The sequence below is a fragment of the Urocitellus parryii genome, chromosome 5 (assembly GCF_045843805.1).
Source record: "Urocitellus parryii isolate mUroPar1 chromosome 5, mUroPar1.hap1, whole genome shotgun sequence".
NCBI classification, from domain to species: Eukaryota; Metazoa; Chordata; class Mammalia; order Rodentia; family Sciuridae; genus Urocitellus; species Urocitellus parryii.
Window position 1 is genome coordinate 15027712 of NC_135535.1, and position 27918 is coordinate 15055629.

General features: G+C 37.1%; 2 protein-coding genes across 4 annotated transcripts in view; both read left to right on the plus strand.

Moving 5' to 3' along the window:
* Window positions 1-12960, plus strand: part of Cry1 (cryptochrome circadian regulator 1) — a 58669-nt gene extending 45709 nt beyond the window's left edge. The window contains exons 5-13 of one of the 3 annotated variants that reach the window (XM_026397801.2): window positions 388-476; window positions 1404-1544; window positions 1627-1938; window positions 3459-3610; window positions 3766-3968; window positions 4069-4164; window positions 11058-11129; window positions 11205-11308; window positions 12335-12960. In XM_026397801.2, the coding sequence (XP_026253586.1) occupies window positions 388-476; window positions 1404-1544; window positions 1627-1938; window positions 3459-3610; window positions 3766-3968; window positions 4069-4164; window positions 11058-11129; window positions 11205-11308 (1169 nt within the window). In that variant the 3' untranslated portion in view covers window positions 12335-12960. Of the gene's footprint in view, window positions 1-387; window positions 477-1403; window positions 1545-1626; window positions 1939-3458; window positions 3611-3765; window positions 3969-4068; window positions 4165-11057; window positions 11130-11204; window positions 11309-11915; window positions 12082-12334 lie in introns of those variants that run through there. The other 2 variants (XM_026397793.2, XM_077798751.1) reach the window with 2 other exon arrangements.
* A 3348-nt stretch (window positions 12961-16308) lies between these two features.
* Window positions 16309-27908, plus strand: Mterf2 (mitochondrial transcription termination factor 2). The gene is made up of 3 exons (XM_026396653.2): window positions 16309-16486; window positions 17944-18032; window positions 24395-27908. The coding sequence occupies exon 3, from the start codon at window positions 24453-24455 to the stop codon at window positions 25602-25604; it is 1152 nt and encodes a 383-aa protein (XP_026252438.1). The 5' UTR covers window positions 16309-16486; window positions 17944-18032; window positions 24395-24452; the 3' UTR covers window positions 25605-27908.
* The last annotated feature ends 10 nt before the right edge of the window (window positions 27909-27918 follow it).

Genomic DNA, 27918 nt, shown 5'->3' on the forward strand with positions numbered 1-27918 from the left:
CATTTTATTTTGCCATATAAAGTATTTTGCATTAGTAGGGAAAGAGATAAAGAGAAAAAGAAAGAATGGGGCAGGAAGGGGGAGGAAGGAAGGGAAAAACTGATCATAAACTAAGTGATACCATAAACTGAGTGATAAATCTGTACATTCTTTAGGTATTCTGTAAATATGTGAGATGATGTTACCCGTGAAGATGCATCCTAAAGCATAGAAAACTCATCATAGCCTTTGTAGGTGAGGGAGGACTGTCTAGGTACTAAGTTCATTTTTATTAGTTCTTACAAATTTTCTGCAGAGGAATTTGTTCTCCTAGTTATTATTGTTAAATAAAAAATATTTTAGTTTCAGAAGAATAATACATTTATCTTCCTTTCTTTTCTTTCTTAGGTTTTGATACAGATGGCTTATCCTCTGCAGTGTGGCCAGGTGGAGAAACTGAAGCACTTACACGTTTGGAAAGGCATTTAGAAAGAAAAGTATGATAATGTAGATCATATAATCATGCTCATCATATAATCATGCTCATGTTTCCAAACTGACATATTTTAAGTTATTTCACTCTCTTTAAAAAAATAAATAAAGACTGTTGAAGGATTGATGGAAGTAGTTAAAATAGCACAAAGCTAATTGTTTAAGAGTTAACAACTGAGTATTTAAATTCCCTTCCCCCTCCTCTCCTGATTATTTTCCTTTGGCTACTACCATACTACCTCTTCATTCTTTGTACCTAAGTTTTTATCAGTTTTGACCATAACTTTGAAATGAGAATAGAATTCTATAGTAGTGCCCCTATTCACAAGGGATACATTCCAAGACCCTAATGGATGCCTATAACCACGAATGTCACCAAACCTTATATAGATTGTTTTTTCCTATGTATGCATACCTGTGATAAAATTTAATTTTTAAATCAAGCACAGTAAGAGATTACCAATAATAACTAATGATAGAATAATTATAACAAATTACTATAATAAAGTTTATTTAAAACTTGAGTTATTTATTTAAAACTTATTAGTTATTTATTTCTGGAATTTTTCACTTAATATTTTTTGACCATGGTTAGCCATGAATAACTGAAACCTGGAGATGTGAAACTGTGGACAAGGGGAAACTGCCATATGTCACCTTTCCCTCAGTGTCAGAAATACAGATTGAAGGTATTTTCTACCTTTGCTGGGAATTTGAAAGTTTTTCATGTGTGCTACATCAAAATGGCTGAAATGAAAGAATGCTCACTTTTTAAAATCTTTTTTTTTTAAATTAAAACATGCATTTGTGACTGACATAATAAGTTATTTCCCAAGAATTGTGTAATTTTTTAAATTCAAAAATCTCGATTTTGTGCACTTAAAATGGAGAAGACAGTTTTGATCAATGTAATTCTTTCTGTATGTTTTCAGGCTTGGGTGGCAAACTTTGAAAGACCTCGAATGAATGCAAATTCCTTACTTGCTAGCCCTACTGGACTCAGTCCTTATCTCCGATTTGGCTGTTTGTCATGTCGACTCTTTTACTTCAAACTAACTGACCTCTACAAAAAGGTATTATCTAAAATTAGAGCTTATTTTTCAAAATACTTTTAAAAAAATTTGTTGATAATACTTCCTTGCTTTTTAATCACAGGTAAAGAAGAACAGTTCTCCTCCCCTTTCTCTTTATGGGCAACTGCTATGGCGTGAGTTTTTCTATACAGCAGCAACAAATAATCCACGCTTTGATAAAATGGAAGGAAACCCCATCTGTGTTCAGATTCCTTGGGATAAGAATCCTGAGGCTTTAGCCAAATGGGCAGAAGGCCGGACAGGCTTTCCGTGGATTGACGCGATCATGACACAGCTTCGTCAGGAGGGTTGGATTCACCATTTGGCCAGACATGCGGTTGCTTGCTTCCTCACACGAGGTGACCTATGGATAAGCTGGGAAGAAGGAATGAAGGTGGGTGTTCTAGCTAATGTAGTGTGGTCATATTTTGAAGGAATCCATATCTTATTTTAAAAATCCTAGAAGTTGTCTAATATAGACCCCATCTACAGTCTAGCTTTTGTGTGGGTAATGCATAGAATCCCCACAAAACAGGCACACATTCTGAGAGCAGAATGGTAAAATCAGACAGGAAGAATGGTGAAAATTGGTTAAATGGATTAAACTTAAAATTGTTTTAGTGTTAAAGCAGCCTAGCTGTTAAGAGAACTATTAAGATTTAACATTCTGGATTTATTGGACAGATATATTTATAGGTGATCATTTCTGTTCCAAAGTTGATTTACCCAAGAGTTCTTAGAAGAAACTAATTCATATTATGAATTTTAAAAATATTAATTATTTCACCTCAATTTAACATCATAGCTTTTGGGTAATAGTTCTATTATGTAAAGTGAAGAATACTACATTTTGTGCTTACACATAGCAGGATTTACATATATGTTTTACCTTTCATAAATTTTCCCTATCCAAGGACCATTTCTGATTCTGTTTTTTTTCCCCCATCTCTATTTTCTAGTACAAAGTTGTACAAGAAGAAGATACATAGCACCTACTTAATAAATTTATATTAAAATCATTTATTTTAATTCCATTTTATTTTAAATTAAGGAATTCGAAATTTAATCTATATAATGCTAGCATATTTCTTTCTTTTTTATGTTTGTTTTTTCCATAGCTTTATTGAGGTAAAATTGAAGTATAATACATGTGTTTTTTTGTTTTGGGGTACCAGGGATTCCACTTAGGGAACTCAACCACTGAGCTACATCCCCAGCCCTATTTTGTATTTTATTTAGAGACAGGGTCTCACTGAGTTGCTTAGCACCTTGCTGTTGCTGAGACAGGTTTTGAACTTGCGATCTTCCTGTCTCAGCCTCCTGAGCCGCTGGGATTACAGGCATTCGCCACCATGCCCAGCTAAAATGTGCATATTTGAAGTATGCAGTTTGATCAGTTTTTACATGTATGTAACCAATACAATCAACATAAAAAGTATTTCTATTACTTTTTTAAAAATTTGAAATCATGCAGTGCTAGTACATTTCTAAGGTGCGCTTATATTTGGGTGTGCTCCCCTTATCTACATCAAAGTACAAAGTATCTAAGTTTGAATTAGTAATTTATTTGGTATCATTTTGTTTTCTTGAATATGATCTGCTTTTTCTCTACTTTTAATATCCTATTATCCTTTAAAATCAGTGGCTCAAGTAATTTTTTGCTCCCTACAATAAGACTGTGAAGGCTGAAGAATAAATTCTGTTTAAGCAATCTACTAAACATATGTTACCAACACATTTCTTTTCCTGAAACAGTTTACAGAACATACACAAGAAAGCTAACTTTGGAATGTTTAATCATACAATTTTGTGCTAGATTTTCTTTGCCTTGACTTTTGATCTACAGTGACCTCAAAAATACTTGCTTTGAGAATCATGTGTGTGCATGCTAATTGGTTACTCTTACTTCTGAAGGTATTTGAAGAATTACTGCTTGATGCAGACTGGAGCATAAATGCTGGAAGCTGGATGTGGCTGTCTTGTAGTTCCTTTTTCCAACAGTTTTTTCACTGCTATTGCCCTGTTGGTTTTGGTAGAAGAACAGATCCCAATGGAGACTACATCAGGTAAATAAAGGATTATTACTATTCAATGTGGAATAGCTAATGATGGGCAGCAGAGATAAAGAGTAAAGAGATCATGTAAATGATATTGATAGCTAGTAATCTGTGATAGTTTGCTGATAATATATTTTATTAATATTTTTTCCTTCTCCCAAAAGGCGTTATTTACCTGTCCTAAGAGGCTTTCCTGCAAAATATATCTATGATCCCTGGAATGCACCAGAAGGTATTCAGAAGGTAGCCAAATGTTTGATTGGAGTTAATTATCCCAAACCAATGGTGAACCATGCCGAGGCAAGCCGTTTGAATATTGAAAGGATGAAACAGATCTATCAGCAGCTCTCACGATATAGAGGACTAGGTGTGTCACTGTCTTTGATTTGTTCTTTAACAGATATTTACATACTTATCCATGAATTTTATCTTGATCATAATTTAATAGGAAATTTATTCCCCTTTAGGGCTTCTTGCTTCCGTACCTTCTAATCCTAATGGGAATGGAGGTCTCATGGGGTATGCACCTGGAGAAAATATCCCAGGTTGTAGCAGCAGTGGAAGTAAGTAAAAACTAAGAAATTTCTGTATTTACTAACATAAAGAAATTAATAATTAGTTATATTGTTCATTGAATCCTGCTATAATGGTTTTATCCTTAAAAATCTGTCCCTAAAATTAGTGTAATAGATTCTTTGTACACGTGCATACACATTTATACATACATCATCCCCTCAAACTAGTGGTGACATTTTAAAGATGGGAAATACCATTACATGTAGCAGATATGGACTAGATCATGTTGAAGGTCTTCTTTTAAACCAGATGAGATCTTTTTTTTTCATTTATTTATTTTATTTTGTGGTGCTCAGGGTTTGAACTCATAGCCATCCATGCTAGGCATGAGTGTGGGAGCTCTGAGCTGTACTTCAGCCAGGAGATTGATTTTTAAGGGTAAAATGAAACTCAAATCTCATATTTTCCAAATGTTCATTATTTTTTATTCTCTTTAGCTGAATATCAGCTATAAGATAATTAAGAAGGTCAGCAGCCCTCTGAGCAGAGCCAAAAGATTGACCGACCATATACATACATAGGGCCTCTAGCCCTTTGATACATGAGGTTTTTCTTACAAAGCCTCATCTGTGATAATCTTCTATATGAATTGTGTGTAGTTATCACATACATTCTAAATATATATGATATTAATAATGTAAAGAAGTCAGTATATATCGGAAATTTGAATCATGATATCAGTTTTCTAAAGCTCTAACCTAAAATGCCATGAGGCTAAGTTTCATTAAAATCAAGAGAATATTTTAGAAATGCTTATTTTTAAAAAATCACATGTTCTAAATTGATATTAAGAATAAATCTTTTTAAAAAATGAACCTTTCTGAATTCAGAAATATCCTGCATCTTTATAAAAGCATATATTTTATTAGTTTTGGGAGAAAGGAATAAGAGCACTCACCTTTTCACTGCCCACCTTGTGCCCAGCAGTAGATTTTTGCCAACATATTCACAATAACCTTCCAAGGGATTGGTGTTGAGGTCCTCACTTTTTGGTTGGGGAAATTATCCTGGGGAGGTAGGGTAGCTTAACCAAGATCCCATGGTTGATAAGAAGTTGAGCTAAGATTTGGATCCACATCTGAGTAGCCCCAAAGCTCCTACTCTTTCCTACATCTGTGGGTCACCTCTAAAAGTGTTATTTACCTACCAAATAGTTGCCAGTGATACAGTGTATTTCAGAAATATTCTTTCTCAGGGTCTCTACAGTTTGAAGAAACCTCAACAATATATCGTTTCAAAAGTTCTTCCATATCTCTAGTTCTGTTTACAGCCTGCCTTGTCAGCCTACACTTGAATGGGAGGGACAAAATTTCTATGAAGCATTATGACAGGCAGGGGGCAGAGGGACGGGAACCAGTAGGTTCCCGATGCCTGGATAATGGACAGTGGTTGGATGTACTGCTTCTTAGAAGTTTACTGAAATCTATCCTTTATTTGGAGTTGTCATCTAATGTTAATCATGGTAGCAAGTTAAATTGGGATCATTTTGTTTCACAAATTTATAAGGTAGTTTGTGATGTTATAAAAAAATAATAAATCTTGAGATTATTCTTATCTTGTAAATACTTAACCTGTAACACATGTTGGAGCTGAGTTCTATTGGCCTTTCCAAAGACCCAAAAGCTATAAAAACTGGGTAACTGGAGCTTACAGTTTGAATGGGCACATGTAGGGAAAACAAAAACAAATGAAAGAAAGTGATAAATTGTAAGATGCTGCCTCCACTTGGCAATAAGAGAAAAGGGAGCGAGATCAACAGGGGCTGAAAGGACTAGAGAAACTGTCCTGTAGCATGGTAGGTATGGGTAGCATTTGAGTAGGAGGGTGAAGGAGAACATTCAGACCTAGGAATAGCAGTGGCTGTGGAAAGATCCTGGGGATTTGGACTATAGTATTAATTAACCTTTTCTCCTCTGAAGTTTCTCCTCCATTTGAAAGGACTTATGTGCTTCTGAAGCGTATGCCCTACACTTACCTGTCTGTAAGTTTCTATCTTACAGTGCCTTACAAGGCACATCAAAGGGCAAGATTGTTTATGATTTAGTTTAGGTTTTTAAATAACTGAAAAATTCTTAGTCTCTGTAATACTGTTTCATTTTTCTTCTCTCATTTTTATACGTATTGAACTCAGGAAAGGAACAAACTATACATAGATTTCTTAAAGTATTTGTGTTTTTATAGTAAAATAAATCACAATCTGTTTCTTATAGCAAGGTGTTTTAGTTTTTATTTTTAAATTTTTTACTATAAACTGTGTTCATCAGCATTATTAGAGAAATACAAACATTAAATATTGTGAGGTGGTTTGTTTGGTTTTTTTTTTTTAAGTTGTAGTTGGACACAATATTTCTATCTCATTTATTTTATTTTTATGTAGTGCTGAGGATTGAACCCAGGGCCCCGCATATGCAAGGCGAGCACTCTACTGCTGAACCACAACCCCAACCCCTTGTTTCGGGTTTTTTAAAATTTGTTGCTCCTGTTGTTGTCGTTTTGGTACTAGGGATTGAACCCAAGGGCACTTAACCACTGAGCCACATCCCCAGCACTTTTTTTGTATTTTATTTAGAGACAGGGTCTCACTGAGTTGCTTAGCACCTTGCTAAATTGTTGAAGCTGGCTTTGAACTCAAAATCTTCCTACCTCAGCCTCCTGAGCCACTGGGATTATAGGCATATGCCACCCTGCCCAGCTGTGAGGTGGTTCTTTACACCGACTTAGTGACCACCTGTCACTGATTGCCTAGAATTGGTAAATTTTCTGGGACACAGAACTTTCAGTGCTATAACCTAGAAAATGCCAGGCAAACTGGGGCAAGTTGGTCACTGTATACTCCTAGAATGGCTAAATTAAAAAGAACACCAGATGTTATGAAGCAGAAATGGCAAATAGTTAGAGACAAACTAGAATAGTGGTTGCCTTGGGCTTCAGGGTAGTATTGGGGAATGAAAGGAAATGGCCAGTAGGGATCTCTTGGGGGAGATGGAAAAGAAAAGAAAGAAAAGAAAAACCCTGGAACCCTTCCTGAGAAATGGGATATAAAACAGTACTAGCACTTTAGGAAAACAGTTTGGTAGTTTCTTAAAAAGCCACATATAAATCTTTTGTACAAACCAGAAAATTTGTTTGTAAGTATCAAAAGAAATGACTTTTTTTTGGCGGGGGGTACCCAGGATTGAACTCAGGGGCACCCAACCACTGAGTCACATCCCTAGCCTATCTTGTATTTTACTTAGAGACAGAGTCTCACTGAGTTGCATAGTGCCTCACCTTTGCTAAGACTGGCTTTGAACTCACAATCCTTCTGTCACCATCCTGAGCCACTGGGATTACAGGCGTGCACCACCATCCCAGCTACAAAGACTTATAAATGATTGTTTATATCAACTTTACTTACACGTGTCTGAGGTAATATAGCCACACAATGGAATATTATTCATGATAAGAAATAAAATGCCAACATGTATGAAACCCAAAAACATTTTATTAAAGAAGCCAGACATGAAAGACCATATACTGCATGATTCCATTTATATGAACTATTCAGAAATAGCAAATCCTCAGAGACAAACTAGATTAGATGTTGCCTTGGGCTTCAATATAGGATTGGGGAATAAATGCCAGTAGGGATCTCTTGGGGGAGATGGAACATGTTCTAAAACTGATTGTAGTGATGGTTGCACAACTTTGGTGAAAGTTAACTTTAAAAAATAACTGAATTGTACACTTAATATTGGTAAATTTTATGGTTATGTGAATTATACCTCAAAGCTGTTTTTTTAAAATGATTATTTGCAATAGAGAATTTTAAAAAAAAACACTAGAAAAGATGAACAGCTATCACCCATAATTCCAGCTACTAGAGACAATCACTATTAAAATTTTATTGCATTTTTCCTTTAAATATCTTCTTATGAAGTTTTCCCCTCATACTAATTTTTAAGTCAGAACTTTTAAAGTTAAAATTCCTTTTGGTGCTATTGGTAACCTAAAATAAGGGGGAAATGATCAGGTAAACTTCTTTCCCTCATAGAACTTTAAAAGAAACAATGAATATTATTTTATTATAAATAAATAAATGTTACTTTTAGTCTAGAAAAATAGAGTTCCTATCTTGTATACTCTTAGCTCAAGACATTAATATGGAGATTCGTGATTTTTGTGACTAAGCTAATAGCAAGTTAATTGACCAGCAAAGCTCTGTTCTTTACTTATTGTTTCTTGCATTGTAGAAAATATAATTTACCACATTTTATGAAGAAGTGACAGTTACAGTGGTGTTCTTGAATTTGGGGGGAATTTGGAGGCCTGACATACCTGCTGATCATGTAGCACTCCAAAGAAATAAAATGGTCTCTTAAGGAAATTCCCAATGTATTTTTTGAACTTACTAATTTCTCTCTTCTTCCCCAAAGGTAATAGCTTTCCTGATTTCTAATACTATTATTTTGTCTGTGATTTTTTAAACTTTAAAAAAAGTTGAATCGTCTAGTTTGTGTTCTTTTTTTTATTGGGCTGCTCTCTCAATATTTTGTTAACAGTTCTCATTTATCTCACTACTGGGCAAAGGAATGGAATTAACTTGAGAAAATGAAACCAAGGTGACTAGTTATGACTTGTCCTGAGAGCCACCTCTAAGAGTCTTCCAGAACTGACCTTTCTTTCCTCAGTCACCATTGTCCTGTATCAAACTCTGTCCCTGCACCTAATAATACTTATTTGTACTTAGTGATTTTATTATCTATCTAATCTTCCTAGACTGTGAGTCTTTAAGATAGACTCTATGTCTTAGTGATATTTATATCTCTAGCACCTGGTCTAGTCCAAAGAATTAACAGGCTCTCAGTAATATGTGTAAGATATAAATAAATAAAATGTATATGTCATAAGTAAATACAGTAATCAGAAATGTTTTTGTTGACTTTTTTATTCTGTTATGAAATTTACCATTTTATCCACTTTTAAGTGTACAGTTCAGTGGCAGTTAAGTGTATTCATATAGTTGGTGTGAAATCTTAAATAATGTAATACAAATAGCCAACAAATATATGAAAAAATGTTCAACAGGTTTAGTGATTAGGGAAATGCAAAGCAAAACTACACTGAGATTTCAACTCACTCCAGTCAGAATGGCAACCATCAAGAATAACAAACAATAATAAATGCTGGAAAGGATGTATAGAAAAAAAAACATTTTTACGCTGTTGGTTGGATTGTAAATTAGCGCAGCCACTATGGAAATCAGTATGGAGATTCCTCAAAAGACTAGGAATGAAAATGCCATGTGACCCAGCCATGCCATACCCTGGTATTTATCCTAAAGAATTAAATCGTACTATAGTGATATATGCATACCCATTTTATAGCAGCACAATTCAAAAGAACCAAGCTATGGAACCAGCTTAGGTAACCATCAACAGATGAATAGGTAAAGAAAATGTGTTATATATACACAATGGAATTTTATTTGGCTATAAAGAAAAATGGAATTATGTCATTTGCAGGAAAGTGGATAGAATTTGAGAACATTATGTTAAGTGAAATAAGCCAATCTCAGATGGTCAGGGGTCATATACTTTCTCCTGTGTGTGGAAGCTAGAGAGGAAAAAGGAAAAGAAAGGTGTGGGGCCGGGCGGGGAAATCTCAAAATCAGTTGAATATTGGAGAAGGGCCAGAAGGAGGGGGAAGGGAAAGGAGAAATACTGGAGAATGGTATTGACCAAATTATGTTGTTATACTGTGTGCATGTACAAATTATGTAGAAACACATCCTACTATTATGTACAACTATAATGTACCAATTAAAACTAAGGAAAAGAAGTAATTTTAAATAATATTACACAGTACTACATTGTGGTGTAGGTATCATTATTAGGGGAAACCCCACAGATGGTAAGACCTGGAGTAGCACATTGACTAGTGAATTTACCATCATCCAGAGTCTGAACTTCAGCCTTACAAGTCCAAATATTGAATGTTTTCAGTACAATTACAGATGACCATTCTGTGAATGCCAGACTACAAATTTTAAAATAATGTGAATTTAAATGTTTATTAATATATGGTAGAGATATCTCTTCCAGGGATATGAAGTCTCACTCATGACCCAAGGCAAGGTTTTTTGTTTGTTTATAGTGCTGGGGATTGAAGCCAGGGCCTTGTGCATGTTAGGCAAGCGCTCTAGCAACTGAGCTATATCCCCAACCCCATTTTCCTAGTTTTGAGTACCTGAAAAGCTGAACTCTTTATCCAAAAATATTTTAGATAATAAAGTAAAAATAAGTAGTCTTGTTCAGGTCATAAGATGACATATTCAGGTGCCAAAATGCTCACATTTTCCTTACTGGACACACCAACAAAAATATTTCTCCAAAATATTCTTTTCTATGCTAGGCAACCCATGCTGCTAACACTTTTTGGAAGTCTTGATAGGATTGCTCATACCTAGTCTGTATCTGCCCCTCTTTGTATGATTTGAATTGTTTAGCTCCCTTGTGGCAGGCCCTTATTCGTTTATCTCCAATTAAATATGCTTTGGAGGGGCTCTGAAGGAAGAATGTGGAAGAAAGTGTCAGGAAAAAGGAAGGTTGTCTATCTTACATTGCCCCTGTGTTTCACCTTCATAGTCAAGTTTTTAATTGTCATCTGGTTAAAAAAAAAATGTTTCTTAGAAAATGATCATTAGTGATTTTGCCTTTCAACTCTCAACATTCTATAAGCCTAAATATCCCTGATTTAGGCATGTGATCTTTGATTTATAGGGAGCATTGTGAAAACTTTATAAATGAACTTAGATACAAAAAGTAAAATTTGAATCTGTAGTCTTTCTACCTACATCTTGGATTTTATTTTAAGTCATTTTACTGTGTTAAATAAACAGGTTGTACTCAAGGGAGTAGTATTTTACATAATGCTCATGGAGACAGTCAGCAAACTCACCTGTTAAAGCAAGGTAAGAAAGAAGCATTCAAGCACACTATGATTTTCATCTTTCCTATCTTAAATGTACATTTTTTAAAATGTGTAGGAAGAAGCTCCATGGGCACTGGTCTCAGCAGTGGGAAACGTCCTAGTCAGGAAGAGGACACACAGAGTATTGGTCCTAAAGTCCAGAGACAGAGCACTAATTAGGTAAATACTTTATAGCTTTATTTCTTGCTTTAGAATTATATAATTAATTCAAAATACACTCTACTGTCATGTATATCTAAAATGAATAAAAAGAAAATATAATTAACATAAAAACAAGATAATTTCCAAATGGAACTCATTTCTGTTTTTAAACCAGAAAATCTTGAGGCATAAATTCTTAAACGATCATTATAAAATCAGTTAATTATTGGACAGGAGAGAAGCATCTATTCAGGACAAAGTACTGCACCACTCATGGTCATCTGAATCAATGATCTTTCAATTTGAAAGCTCATGATTTTGTGGTCAAGTTTTATCTTGGAAAAAGATGACTTTTTCATTTCTTTCCTATGATATATGACTATGAGTCTAAAACAATTAAGTGGCCTCTTTATTTTAATGGCATTAATATAATACCTTTATTATATTATTAATATAATATCTTTATGCAGAGTCCTGATGTTTTTCATATTTGTTTTAATTAGTAAATGTGAGATGTAAAAAACACCCCCAAGTTTTGCCTTTTGAATATTGATGAATAATTCTTTATCTGTTGTAAAATATTCTTTATCTGCTCATAAAAATCTAAATTCTTTTTTTTTTATAGATGTTGATGGACCTTTATGCTAGGCAAGTGCTCTACCACTGAGCCACAACCCCAGCCCATAAAATCTAAATTCTTTCCCATTAGTTTAATTTTTTTTAAAATGCTAGCCTTTTTAGAAGAATTGAAAAAAAAAAAAAAAAAGAATCAAATGCCATGCCTGCATTCAGTTTAATTGGATTTGGGATACTGTTTTGTGATTTAAATTAATATGGAAGTTATTTATATGGTACATTTGTCAGTTTTTAAAGACTTTGTTTCTTCATTAGACTTTGTTTCTTCATTGTTTTTTATCAATTTTTATACAAATCTATTTAGACTATAAATTTCTTGATATAAGTAAACACCAATTGAATTCTTATCAAATTCTTTAGTTCTTTGCAATCAAGCTTTACTCAGTTTTTTTCCCCCTTAAATCACAGATAACATTCAGGAAGAATATGGTTGCAGCTGAAATTGCTGGGAAATTCAGTACTTTTCAATTAAATTATTTAAAAAGTTCTTCATTGATGGAAAGCAGTTACATTTTGAGTGCATTATTTCTAATGATATTTCTGTGTTTTTTAACTTTTTGATGAATTTCACATAGGGCAGGTGGTAATTTGTATATAAAGAACTTGGTAAAAGAATTTGCTTAATGTAAATATAAATAGTCACAATTAGTATAGACCCATCAATATATTTTTGATAATCTTTCATGTATGGTAAAAGTTTAAGTTGCAAATTGATATTCTGATATACAACTCAAAGTTTTGAGAATCAATGTGAGAAAACAGGTTTTTAGACTTTCTTAAAATGCTTTGTTAAAATTTTAGGACAAAATTTTTTTGACATTATTGTTTGACTTTGCACTCTTTCATAATAATGTTTTAGAAAATATGCATAATCAAAATTAATATGTGTAGTCTCTGTTAACACAGAAAATATATGTCTTAAAGCTTCACGTATGCCTGTTTTGACCCAAATTTGTAGAAGAATCATGTGTTGTCTCTCTGTCTTTGTTCATTTACAGCTAAAGTGACTTTGTTATTAAAGTATATGCAAATATGGAATCTTGTGTACTTGGTGGGTTTATTTCTTTCCTCAATCCCTTTTTTTGTTTATGGTAAGGGAAAGAGCTTTGGCCTATGAGATATGATTGCAAATTACAGACACAGATGATATTCAACCACATGTCACTATTTTGAATGATGGAGCTGATACCAGATTTTCAGTAAAACAATAGTTTTTCAAAATTATATGCAAGAAAGATTTAGAAACAAAGGGATCATTTCACATACTGGAGTTTATAAGTCAGGCTATATAGGACAACAGTGTGGGTTCTGGAGTCTAATGCCTGGCCATGCCCTTATTAACTTTGAGATCGTGGGCAAGACCTTAACCTTCTATGCCTTTCTTTTTCTCATCTATAAAATAGGGATGAGAGTAGTATCGGCTTCATTCTTCAGTTCCATGTGAAATGCTCATATCAGCGCTTAGTGTGTGGTAAGGTACTCGATGTATGTTATCTGAAGGGTGGCCATATTGTATAGCTCCCTGGACCTTACAGTACACAGTCTACATGGCCATGTGCCACAGCTCTGGTTAGCTGCCATTATTGTTACTACCATTGCTATTATCCCTTTACTGTTCTCTAGTAGGCTGGTTCTTACTGTTCTCAATTATAATCAGTGACTTTATTTTTGCATCTTCAGTAGTGACAAATACTCACTACAATTAATTGTATTTAAAGGTTAGTAAAGATAAATTTCAGTCAAAATGCAGAAACAATAATAAATCAATGCATAGATGATATGCATTTTTAAAAATATACTGGATAATGAACTGACAGTGATCAATAAATTCCATTACTGAAAAAAAAAGAAAAAAGCCTGTGCATTATCTTTCTTTTTTCACCCTGTTAAAAACAGAGTCATATTTTAATTGTTTTCACAATAACTATACTTCACATCCCACTCTATGGACCTAATTGTACTGTGCAAAATTGAGAAACTCAGACCTGGGTGGGATTTCTCATCACCAGTTTTACTGGGAGTAAATAAGCATTTTAATAATCGAACACTATTTTGACTTATAATAGGTAATTTTGTTTTGCTTTTTTAAGAGATTTTTTTTTTTTTAAGCATTTTCAGTTTGGTCTAAATCATGGTTAAAAGGAATCTCTGAAAGGGAAAGAGTGACGTCAATCCATGTGATCCAGTTAAGCAGATGCATTTAAATACAGTACTTTCCACCTAACTAAAGGGCTAGTGATCTAGAAATCCTGCCAGTTTAAGACCTTTTATTTATTTGCAAATACTTGTTGAGTTCTTATTACCAAGAACTGTGCAACAACTTCAAAAAACTGAGTTGAGGGAGCCAGGTTTTTTAACAAACCTATGCAGAGTCCTGATGTTTTTCATGTTTGCTTTAATTAGTAAATGTGAGATGTAAAAAAATCATCACCTCCACCCCTGAGCCTTTTCCACTGAGCTACATTCCCAGGCTTCATTTTTTTTTTTTTCATGCATCCCAGACATGCTAGAAACATCAGAATCTTCCCATAATTAAAACATGTTTGTCATTTCTGAAGGTAATGTGCATGATAATTTCTTTTCCTCATTTCTCCACCTAAGGGTTTGGTCCACCCCACTCCTGATTGTATGGTCCAGGAAATGTGCTGTTTTAAACATTTGGGGTAGAAAACTTTAGGTAGCATTTAATATAGTTGGTGTAGCTAGCTGAATTGGTCATTTTCAAGTGTTATTTGTTGTTATTGTTTTTTATTTGGTACATGGGATTGAATCCAGGGGCACTTAACCACTTAGCCACATCCCCAGCCCTTTTTTGTATTTCATTTAGAGACAGGGTCTCACTGAGTTGCTTAGAACTTCCATAAGTGGCTGAGGCAGGCTTTGAACTTGTGAGTTTCCTGCCTCAGCCTCCCAAGCTGCTGGGATTACAGACCTGGGTCATTTTCAAGTTTTGATTGCAGTGCACACAATTACCATTCCTCACACCATCAGAGGGAGTTCTAGTGTAAGCTTCCAGCCCCCTGGTGCACATTTTTCTCCTCCAGAGATCATAGCATGTAGATGTAAATCCTGAGCTAATGTTTAACTTCCTTCTCTTTTCTGTATCCTACTATACTTCCTAAGTGCAAATAACATTTGGTTAATTCAAACCCCAAATCTTATATTTCAAGAAGCAGGTAATGAACAATAAGAGTTTTTATGTAAGAGAGTCAGAGGCAGAAGTGTTGCTGAACAAGAACCCTCTGCATCCTACTGACATCTGTTAACTGCTCAGTTAATTGTAGAATATCCTGGAGATCAGAGTTGATTTTGAGATCAGGAGCCAGGTTTCTTGCTGCCACTCAATGATGTTAATGTCCAAGGATCTGTTTCTCTCAATAAAGCCTGTTGAATATAAACTGCATGCTAAGGCTACACTCAATTTGAGTACCTATTGTGTGCCACGCATTGTTTAAAGGAAAATAACTAGTACTAAAGGAGCTCATTCCTTAGGTGATATGGCAGTCTGAAAGAACAGAACTGGGCACAGTGTAGCAATCAGATCATCCACCTGGGAAACCATGTGTTCCTGACTCAGCCTCCATACAAACCGAACAACTAGGCCAGAGTCAGGGCACTATCCTCGGTAGCACTCAACTCTAATGGTGATTAATCGTGTTATTAGTCGTTAATGTTTTTATATTCCGTTAGGATACATTTTATTTCCCCTTGTGTACCACTGTCTTCTCATTGCTGTATCACATGCTTGGCACTTAATAGGCATACCATAAATATATTTAATTGGATGCATATGAGAATTGGTGAAGACGCTGGGCCTGGCTTTAAGAAGAAATTAATGTGTTACGGGTATGAGGCTGGGCTTCACAAGTAATCAATGCAGGTCATCAGAAAAGGAGAGCGTTTTGGAGAAGGCATCAGGCAGGGTAAAAGGGATGGATGACTTTTCAGGACACAGGGTCACCAACTGCTGGGATAGGGTGAGAGCTGGGGGGTGTTTCAGAGAAGTTTGGGTTTTGTGGGTTTTTTTTTTTAAACATCCTGAGAATTCTGAATGGCTGTATCTTAAAAACAGTTTTTTAATTCTACCTTTTTTCTTATGGGTCAGTGACGATCACTAAGGAGCAAAGTGACTGGAATTTCAAGTTCCTTAAAATGGCTAGGAAGGAAAGGGTATGAAGATGCCACATGCAATCTCTGTGGCTATAGGCACAGTTCCCTGAAAAGCTGGTTCCCACGCTGGCACCTCCACCTCGCTGCCCTTTGCGGCGTGGGGGAGGAGTCTTAGCCTGTGTCCCGCGCTCTGATTGGCTGCATCGGGGCACTGGGGCGTGGCTACAGGCGAACCAGTTTCCCGAGCTCTGATTGGCCACGGGCAAAGGGGCGAGGTGGCTTGATTAGCGCTGCTTGCCTGGAGGTGCTTGGGACCCTGGACCCGGGATCCTGGCCGTAAGCCTCAGGAAGTCCGGAAAACCGCAGATCTTAGGTTGGCTGGGGAGGGAGCAAGGACCGGGCCAGGGACGCGCAGAATCCCAGGACCTTGCTTGGAGTGGACGCTGACAGGTGAGTTGCCCCTTCTTACAGCCCCCGGGGTGACCCTCCACCAGCCGGGTGGCCGGGCGCCTACCGCGAAACCCCCTGCCTGGCTTGGGCCAAGGCCCGGCGCCGCTAAGCTGCTCTTGGAGGCCCTCTCGTGCTTTCATTTTTCCTTGTATGTAAACATCGGGATCGATTTGGAACTGTCAGCAGGTTATGTTATAAAAGTGGAACTTAATTGGAAATAGTGTTGCTATAGAGGGGACTATATTATAAGTTTTCTAGATTTCACTGCTCAAAACTGGTTAGGAAGCATGAAACATCAGAGAATTGTCCACCAAAACCATACGTAGGGCACAGGGCTGAGAGGGGTACTCCCACAGTTTGTTGGGTTTGAATTCAAGGTCAGCGTTATTAGCCTAGGAACCTTGGGCAGGCTGCTTTACCTGCACGTGTTTCATTTTTTAAATTGGTTGTATTGATGATTTAATAAGTCAGTATATGTGCAAATATTTTAAATATTCTAAGGTGTGCAGATTTTTAAAATGTTTAATCTTCTCCATCACCAGGAAGCAGTGCCCCATTTTCCTTTGCCCAAAACCAAGGCACATATTACTCAAGTCAGTTTGACTCCAAGAACTCACAATTTTACCCTCTACATTAAGTTGCCTTATGAACTTGAATTGTTCATTCCATTTCAATTGAACCAAATTCTGTAAATTTAGGTTTTTTTATGGCTGGGCCACAAGGTGGTTATAAATCCCGCAAAATGTTGTAGGTCTGAATGGTTTTTGTGTTGTGTTTTTTGTTGTTGTTGTTTTTCTGGAGAGTTTGTGACACTCAGATTCTCAGATGGTATGTGATCCCAAGAAAAGCATGAACAAGTGTTGTTTTAGCAGAAGAGTTAGTGCCTAGCATGAAACCTGACGAACAGCTTGAATTTAGACAAACTAACTTACTCTTTGAATGAATGAAGAACTCACAAGAGTATGACAAGTGCTACATTAAGGTCAAGAGCAGGGTACTGAGGGAGAGCACACAGGAAGGCCCAGGAATGCCTCCTACAGTCAACAATGGTAGCATGTGAAAGGTAGGGGGACAATCCATTGGAACATGGTAGTGAGCAGCCTTGGCCCTTCTGAGGTATACAAACAGTGCATGAACAGCTGCAGCTATGATAAGTGGAGCAGAACTGCAGTTGTGGCACATAAAAGCCGATAAGGGGAACAGCAAGCTTCATCTATTCCAAAGGTCAGGGTAGTTTCCTTGAGAAAATGACACTTAGACCTAGGAGTTATTGGACAAGCATTTTGAGCACATAATAGCCAACAGCCTTTGAAAACTGTGCAGTGGGGACAGGGGAGAGCATCAGGGATGGAGAGGAAGTGGGTGTGGTTGGTGAGGGAGAGAGAAATGAGGATTCAGGGGCTGGCGGAGCCTTGTGGACTGTGGTATACCATTTCTATTTTGTCTTTATCCTAAAGTGCCATCAAAAAGTCATGCACGCAAGTGACAAGAAAAGCTGGAGAGAAGCCCAAATGGATTAACTGAAGCCCTAGGGAGAGACTAAAAGGTAAGAGAAGGTTGAGAAGCAAACCTTGAATATGAGCCTACAAGGAGACGAGAAGGGGTGGCCTCTGGTGTGGGAAGGAGAACCAGGGGAGTCGAGGGACCTAGAAGGCAAATGAGAGAATGTTTTGAGGGGAAAGATAAACTGTGCTGAAACCTGCCGAGATCAAGAGAGAGAGGCTGTGCAGCTACTCATGGGTCCTATCACATGGAAGTTGTCTTTATTGAGAGCTAAATAAGTAGAAGAGGAAGTAGAGGATCTGCAAGAATTCACTGGAGGAAAGGAAAGGTGGGATGTGCTCTCCAGGAGCAGTGAGAAGGGCGGAGGGTGCGCTGCCGTGGTGTGTGGGGGGGGACCTGCATAGGGGCCGGGGGTTTGTGTTTGTTTCTGGTTTTTTGTTCATTTTTTTCCTTTCATAATTTAAAGGTTTGTGACAACCTTTCTTCAAGCAGCAAGTCTGTTTGCTCCATGTTTCTGATAGCATGTGTTTACTCCCTGTGTCTGTGTCACATTTTGGTAATTCTTGCAACATTTCAAACTTTTTTATTTTATATGTCATGGTGATCTGTAATTAGTGATCTTTGACACTGCTGTTGTGACTGTTTGGGGGTGCCATGAACTCTAACACTGTAAAGATGGCAAATTTAATAAACACTTTTTCTGACTGTTCCGTCAACCTTCTGAAAAGGAATCCCCATTCCCTGTGTCTCTCTCTCTCCTCAAGCTTCCTCTTTCTCTGAGATACTTCAGTATTGAATAGGCTAATTAATAACCCTAAAATGTCCCCCAGGTGTTCAGTGAAAGGAAGAACTGCATGTCTCTCACTTTTTAAATCAAAAGCTATAAATAACTAAGCTTAGTGAGGAAGGTATGTCAAAGGCTAAGGCAGGCCAAAGCCAGGCCTCTTTTGCCAGTTAGCCCAGTTGTGAGTGCAAAGGACAAGTTCTTGAAGGAAACTGAAGGAGCTGCTCCAGTGAACACGTGAACAGTGAGCAAAACAGCCTTTCTACTGATAGGAAAACAATTTCAGAAGTCTGAAGAGAAGGTCAAACCAGCCAAAAAGCCTCTTAAACCAAAGCCTCATCCAGACCAAAGCCTTAACTCTTCAATTCTGTGAAAACTGAGGATGAAGGAAGCTGCAGAAGAAAACTTTGTAGGTAGCAGAAATTGGCTCATGGGGTCAGGAATTCTAGAAGTCATCTTTATAACAGGAAAGTACAAGGAAAAGCAGCCAGTGCTGATGGGAAGCTGTAGCAAGTTAGCCAGAAGATCCAGCTAAGTAACTGATGCAGGTGGTTACACTACACAAAATATTTTCAGTGTAGATGGAACAGCCTTATAGACTATACCTTCTAGGACTTTCATAAACGAGAAGTCAGTCCCTGGCTGCAGAGGGCAGGCTGACTCTTATTGGGGGCTGATGAACTTTATTTTTAAGTTGAAGACAGTGCTCATTTACCACTTTGAAAATCCCAAAGTCCTCAAGAATTAGACTAAATCTGCCCTGCCCATCTTGTATAAATGAACAACAAAGCCCAGATGACAGCTCTTCTGTTTATAGTATGGCTTGCTGAATATTTTAAGCTCAATATTGAGACCTGCTCAGGAAAAAAAAAAAAAAAAAAAAAGATTCCCTTCAAAAATTACTGTTCACTAACAATGCACCTGGTCACCTAAGAGCTCTGATGGAGATGTGCAAGATTGTTATATTTTTATGCCTACCAACACATGATCCATTCATGAATCAAGGAGTAATTTTTACTTCCAAATATTACATTTCATGAGGCTATCATTGCCATAGTGATTCCCCTATGGATGTGGGCAGAGTTAATTGAAAAGCCTTCTGAAAAGGATGCACCATTCTAGATGCCATTAAGAACATTCACAAATCATGGGAGGAAGTCAAAGTATCAACATTAAAAGGAGTTGAAAATGAAATGTGGAAGAGGTTGGTTTCAACCCTTGTGGGTGACTTTTAAGTGTTCAGGACTTAACGGGAGGAAGTAAGTGCAGGTATAGTAGAAATAACAAGAGGTGTAGAATGGGAAATGGAACCTGACATTGTGACTGATTTGTTCAATGACATGATAAAGCTTTAAAGATAAGGAATTGCCTCTTTTGACTGAGATGGGAAAGTGGTTTCTTGAGATTGAACCTGTTCCTGGTGGAGACACTGTGGACACTGTTGAAAGGACAACAAAGGAGTAAGGATGCACACACATGTAGTTGGTAAAGCAGTGCAGGGTTTGAGAAGAAACAGTTCTGTGGGTGAAATGCTATCAAACAGCATTGTGTGCTACGGAGAAATCTTTTATGAAAGGGTCAGTCGGTGCGGCAAACTTCATTGTGGTCTTATTGTAAGAAATGGACAAAGTCACCCCAACTTTCACTGCCATCCTGAGTCAGCAGCCAGCAGCATCCCAGAGGCAAGATCCTCCATCAAAGATTACAGCTTGCTGAACTCAGGCAATTGTTAATATTTTTTAGCAATAAGGTATTTTTAAACTAAGGTACATAATTTTTTAGAAGTAATGGTATTGCACACTTAAGACTACAGTGTAGTGTAAACATAACTTCTGTATGTGCTAGGAAACCAAAAGTGTGACTCATTTTATTGTGACATTTGCTTCATACTTTCAATAAATATCTTGATTGAGAAATAAAGGCTTTGGAGTTCTGAAGCCATAGGGGTTGGGATCAGCACAGAAGTGGAAATGAAAGGCACAGCTCTAGGGAAGGGACTTGGTGTAGATTTGTTTGGTGTGGTGAGTTGTTCTTCTTTCTTTGTACAATTAAGAGTCAAGGGCATTAGTTGAGATGGGAGAACAGAGATAAACGGAGGCTAGGGGTTGGAGATCTGAGATTGTTAGTGGGAGGAGCAGAAGAAGGAATTGACCAGAGATTGTTTTAGGCTGGTCTAGCAGAGGAGCCAAGTATGAGACAAAGGCCAGAACTGTTGAGCCCCTGGCCCGTTCAGGGGACTAAATATTTTTTTAGGAGGATGGAGAGGGAGACCATCTAAAAAGAAAAGCTACATTTGATATATCAGAAATCATGGAAAGGAAAAAAGATTGTTCCCAAAAATACTTGGAGATAACTGAGAATCTGAATATCAATAGTTTAGCTAACATCCAGAAATTTCAAATGAACTATAGGAGCTAACTTTTCAAACTCAAACAGAAATATAAATGAATTTTTATCTGTTTATCTGATGCATAAAAGCAGCAGGAATAATACTACTTAAAATTAAGTGCTATGTTCCAGCATTTGCTATAACATGGATGAACTTTGAAAACATACGGTAAGCAAAATAAATCAAACACAAAGACAGTAAATTTAACATCACTTTTCAAATGTTTACACATATCCTCTCCAGAAATTCTGTTTCTAGGAATTCATACTAAAGGAAAAACATATAAAATGTGCAAAGATATTCAGCATATAGTAAAACTACAAATAACCTAAGTGCTCAATATTAGGAATGAATTATAAATAATAATAAATTCACCCCATATATCATGCACTCATTTTAAATGTTTACAGAGTGTTTTTAATATCACAGTGAAATACTTAACAGCAGGTAAAATTAAAGCAGAAAATAAATCATATATATAATAGTTAATCATAGCATTTGTGCTTTTCATTTTTACAGTCCAGCATTTGCTCAGTAGAGAAAAAGCAAAATAGATAACTGATTTTTCTGACAACTCACCTGAACACATCCTAAATCACCTTGGAGTAAACAAAATGCAAGAGTTTTTCTCTTAGCCTCCTTTGGCAGGAGCCTCTCCATGGGAGCACCTCACATGGTCACTGTGGCTCCAGTGTTTAGGATCTATCACTCTGAACAGTGTAACCCTCAGACCAGGCCAATGCTTCATCCAGTGCTTAGCAGACAACAGGATCTTTCAAACCCTTGAAGAACCCTGGCTGTATTGGACTGGCCAGGGGCTTCTGAATCTGCAATTTTCACTTTATATGCTGAATCCAGGACATAATGCCCAGGTGCCAGACAGCCTTGCTTCATATATTTGAAGAATTATAATAAAGGGAGAGAAATATAGGGAAAAAAGTGGACAGAGATGTCAAAATATGAACAGTTGTCTCTTAAGTAATGGGATCATGAGACTTTTCTGACTTTTCAGAATGTGGCAACTTGTGCAGAGTGTGTATTGATTTTATACAGTTATTTTGGAAACCTGAAGCATTTAAAGTACAGTTTTCAGTTGTCCTTTATAAATAATGTACTTCTATCTAAACATTTAAAAGTCATATTAGTATAAGACTTTGGCTCCAGAAATTTCTAGTAATGGCTACCATGTATTAAGTACTTAATATGTACAGTCACAGTCACTGTGCAAAGTAGTTGATGTGCGTTTTAACCCTCCCGGTCTCCCTGTGATGTTTAGATGCTGTTTTTTCCACATTACAATTATTATTGTTATTAATACTCATAGAGCATGAAGCATTGCTCAAACCATTACTGTGGTTTGTGCTAAATGACCATGATGGCTCCCTAAGTTAGAGCCAGGGCTAGGTACTGGCAGTTGACTGCAGAACCTCAAAGGTGGGGCCAAAACTAGCAGGGTCTCATGAGCAGGGAGTGGGAAGGCAGGCCCCAGCCCTGTGCTTCCACCTTCTGTTAAAATTGATGGTTTTCTTAGACTTTTTAAAAAAACACTTCATTGTTTTCATCTTGGCTAATAGCACTAGGAATTATGGGGGGGAGGGCGGGGGAGACTGAACCACCAAAAGTAAAACAAAAGCTACGCCCATAGTTGTTTTAGTCTCCATAGGTACTAACGGTGAGCTGTCATTACAGATGGCAAATGAAAATGGAAACCTTCTTATTTTTCCTTATAGAATAATCATTTATTTGGATTTGTTATGATAACCTTGAAGGTCAGGAGTCCTCAGCAGATAGGGCAGGGATTAGAAACAGCTGTTTTCGAGCTTTCTCTTCAAACCTACCAATACTCCTGGAAGCTACAAACCAGTCAAGTAGCCCAGTACAACACGCTCTCCTGGCAGGACTGAAATACTCAGGAACACTCTCAGAACCAGGTGTGTTTTCATTACTACAGACAAAAGAAACAGTGGTGAAGGAGTTAAAGAATAGACCACACTGGGAAGTACTGGCCGTTTTGAATTAAAGACACTTGACAAACAGCAGGAGCTGTTTGACCTCTTTTCTGTTTCTTAAAAGCAGATGATCCTCCCATGTGAAAGGCACCCTCCCTCCACCAAGAGGAACTGGCATCCTTATCCTCAGATGGGAAGTGGAGACTGAAAGAATTCTCTGCAGATCTTATTAAGATAACTCTTTAAATCCCCTCACACAATTTGGTTGTTTCTTCATAGTGTACTATTCTTTGCCCAGTTTAGCATAACTAACTCTATACTATTTCTTGGGGTCTTATGATGAATCCCATGCAATGTAAAACTTGTATTAAATCAATCTCTATTGTTTTCTCCAGTTAATCTATTTTATGTCAGTTTAATTCTTGGGCCCAGCGAGACCCTAAGGAGATGGAGGTGGAGTGTGGCCAACTGGCAGTGGCAAAGGCTGCAGTGTATCAGATGCACTGTAGCCATCTCATGCTACCCAAAAGCATCCAGTGGGAATAGCTGGCAAGACTGGTTTAAAATGTGGCCACCATTCCACAGCTGGCAGTTTCTCCTGGCCCCACTAAGGCAGTCATGTGGCACTTCTCATTTTCCTGGCCAAGATTTATTTTAATTCTGGATTTATAAAAGAAATTTCACTCACATGATTCTAATAAAACAAGCATACATTTATTAACTAATTTAAAATAAACTGACTTATTTTGTATGGTAGCTGTTCAACAAAAATATTTACTCTAAAATACAAAATTAGAAATGACTCTTTCCTAAGAGTCATTTGGATTTGTTATGATAAATCAACTGGAAAAACAGAAAACATTTCAGTGTTTGTGTGTGTCTGTGTGTGTAATGTGTGTCTCCTACAAGAAAACAACAGTTGTAGGAAGGAAAATTTGTGTGGGGGGAAAAAAAAACTTGAGGCCCAGGAGTTTGAATTTTGGAGTATGATTGCATCTTCCTGAAAGAACACAGCCTGCAGGGCTGGGATCTTACCACCTCTTGTGGTCTTGATATGGGTGATCTGCAAAGCAGAAGTAACTACTTCACAAGGTTGTAATAAATCTCAGACAGACAATGTAGAAAGATGTTCATCTAAAAGAATATTTAAATGTTCCACGAGTAATTTTCCTAATGTAAAACCATTTTATTTCTACACTTACTACTTAGAACTAACCTGTTAGTGTCTATGTTCTAAAAGTCAACACTTCTTACATTAAAAACCTCTATCTTCTTTCTTATAGGTGCACTGGCTGCATTCTGAGTCCCAGGACTGTGGGAAGTAGCCACTGGATTACAGGCATGTTGTGGAAGTTGCTGGTGAGATCGCAGCCTTGCAGGCTGTGTTTTTTCAGAAAGATGCAATCAACTCCAAAATACAAACCCTTTCTAGCATACTTTACAACAGACAGGCAGTCAAACAAAGAAAATAAAAGAACAGTGGAAACGCTCTATAAATTTTCAGTTGACATTAGGAAAATTCGAAGTTTAAAAGGATGGGTACTTCTGGAGGATGAAACCTATGTTGAAGAAGTTGCAAATATTTTACAAGAACTAGGTGCTGATGAGGCTGTAATAGCCAGTATTTTGGAACGCTGCCCAGAAGCAATTGTCTGTAGTCCAGCTGCTATTGACACCCAGAGAAAACTCTGGCAGTTGGTCTGCAAAAACGAGGAAGAGTTAGTCAAGTTAATAGAGCAGTTTCCAGAATCTTTCTTTATTGTTAAGAACCAGGAGAACCTAAAGCTCAATGTTCAGTTCTTTCAAGAGCTGGGATTCAAGAATGTAGTCATTAGTAGATTTCTGACAACTGCATCCAATATTTTTCATAATCCTGTTGAGAAGAATAAGGAAATGATAAAGCTCCTCCAAGAGAGTTACCTAAATGTAGGTGGCTCTGAGGCCAACATGAAAGTCTGGCTACTAAAATTATTAAGCCAAAATCCATTTATTTTGTTAAGGTCTCCTACAACTATAAAGGAAACACTAGAATTTCTCCAGAAGCAAGGCTTTACAAACTTTGAAATTCTTCAACTTCTGTCCAAACTCAAAGGATTTCTTTTTCAACTTTGTCCAAGAGGTATCCAGAACAGTATTTCCTTCTCTAAAAATGCTTTTGAATGCACAGATCATGACCTGAAGCAATTAGTTTTGAAATGTCCTGCTCTTTTATATTATTCTGTTCCAGTTTTAGAAGAGAGAATTCAGGGATTATTAAAAGAAGGAATTTCCATAGCTCAAATAAGAGAGACACCAATGGTTCTCGAATTAACGCCACAGATAGTTCAGTACAGAATAAGGAAACTAAATTCTTTAGGCTACAGAATAAAGGACGGACACCTAGCAAATCTAAATGGAACAAAAAAAGAGTTTGAAGCTAACTTTGGCAAAATTCAAGCCAAAAAAGAGAGGCCATTATTTAACCCTGTGGCACCATTAAATGTTGAAGAATGACTTACTGATGTTACTTCTTCTTAACAATAAAGATGAAACAGATTCTCAGATACTTAAGCAATTCAGGCAGTTAATAGGCACCAGTAATTTTAAGGACCTAGTTTCTGAGGTGTTATCTCTGAATAGATGATCTGTGACTCATTTGCATATTTTAAAATACAGACTGGTTGTGGTGCACATCCCTATAATCCCAGAGATTCAGGTAGCTAAAGCAGGAGGGCCCCAAATTTAAGGTCAGCAACATAGGTCCTAAGCAACTCAATGGGACCCTGTCTCAAAAAATAAAGATGGCTGGGGATGTAGCCTAGTTGTAAAAGCCCTCTGGGCTCAATCCCTAGTACAAAAAAACCCCCAAAATACAAACTGCACTTTTTACAAAGTTGGTAATTCATTGTCCTTGAACTATTATTCCAAAAACTCTTGTACTATTCAATGGCACATCAGTGTGATAATTTATAAGTGAATCATTTCTAAAAAATTGACAAGTACACTCCCTTAATTCAAAATATGGGAACATTTACTCATGTTTTATTGAAGATGTAGATAGTCTTCCTTATTACCAGCCCTGAAACATCACTTTGCTTTTACGTGAATTGTAGCTTAGTGTTAGTGAAGCATTAGCAAGCTTCTGACACATTTTTTTTTTGAGAACTTGTGTTTGGAATAAATACTTTTAAGAACCAAGTATTACTAATCCAATAGTACAGAAGCCTACCTTTGTGGCCTTTTTGAAACCAATCAACCATTATCTCTCATGAAGCACTTATATGCATTCAGTATTTTCCTCATTTTACAGAGGAGGAAACAAACTTAGAGATGTTACTCAGCTGCCAAGTAGGAGAGCCCAGATTTATTCAGATCTGGCTTCTGTTCAAACCTTATGAATAGAAAGGATCTCATTCTAAGTGTGAAGGGGAACACTTGCATAGTTTTGTCCTGGCATTAATCAGTAATATGTTCTCTTTCTTGCACACTCTCTGGTGCTCTCTCGAAAATATCTCAGTTTAGATACACTAATCGGTTGGTTTAGATACATCTAACCCGGTGATGTCAATTTTGAGATGCCTATTAAACATTCTAGCAGAGATGTCAAATGTGCAAATGACTAAGTCTGGAGTTGTCAAAACTGGGGATACACATTTGAGGATCATTTGCATACTGTGGTATTTAAAGCCATGGGTCTAGATGAGATTGTCTTGAATGTAGATTTGGAATAAGACAGCTGTGAGCATGGGAAAAGTTGATCAGAGGAAGAAAAGAAGACGTGGTCTGTAACAATTCCAATGGGAGGTCAACTATGGTAGAGAATTGCCGCAGTCTGGCTGGGCACAAAATCACGAGCCACTCAAGCAGGAACAAACTTTATTTTTTGAAACTGCCGCCAATGCCCCGTACGCGCCCCCCCCCCACAACAATCCGGATTCCCGGAAACCCCCCCCACCCCAGCAAGTTCCTCCCCCAGAATTCCCTCCTACTGTATCCTCAACCAATGGGAACTCTCCAGGAGTCCCATAGCAGGCCAAGGTGAACAGCAGGAGTCCAATATCCATATGAATACAAATCTTAACATAATCATATCATCTCAATGGCTAGCTGGCATCACCTTTCAACCAAAAATGCCATGCATCATATTACTTGGCTGTGGCTCTTAGCATCAACTAACAGGTTTGCAAAAAGGAAAGTATTGATTAACCCTGTGAAGAATGTTTCTGGTGTAATGAAGAAGGTGAGAAGGCCAACTGGAGTGGATTGAAAAGAGAATTGGAGACAAGGAAAAGTCATTTTGCTGTGAAGAAAAAAATTTTAAATGAAGTTTCAAGATTAATTTTTGTTTAAAGAACATGTTTATATGCTGAAGGGTATAACCCAAGAGACACAAATAAGAGATGGAAAACTGCAAGATTAATAGCCTTGAGGAAGGAAGGTAGATTGACTTTGGTTAAGAGCAGAGATTCTGGTCCCAGTCCACAGAGCCTGGGATAGACGCAGGCAGGTTGATGGGAGCCAGTGGAATGAAAAGCAGGGGAGGGGCTGTCTAGTTGCCTCTTTGTAAATGACAGTAGAATCAGGGAGGAAACAAGTGGGAGGTTGGAAATAGAGGAAGTCATTTGAGGGGAAAGTAAACACACAATGGAAGGGGAGGATAATTGGACAAAACTTCAATAGCCCACGTGTCCTTTCCGGACACTGGTTTAAAAAGAAACTAGTCAGTATATAAGTTAAAATTTTAGGTCCTCGGGTCCAGGCACAGGGAACCAGAGGCAGTTAGAAAATACAACTATAGCTTATTCCAAATTTGAAGATTACCATTTTT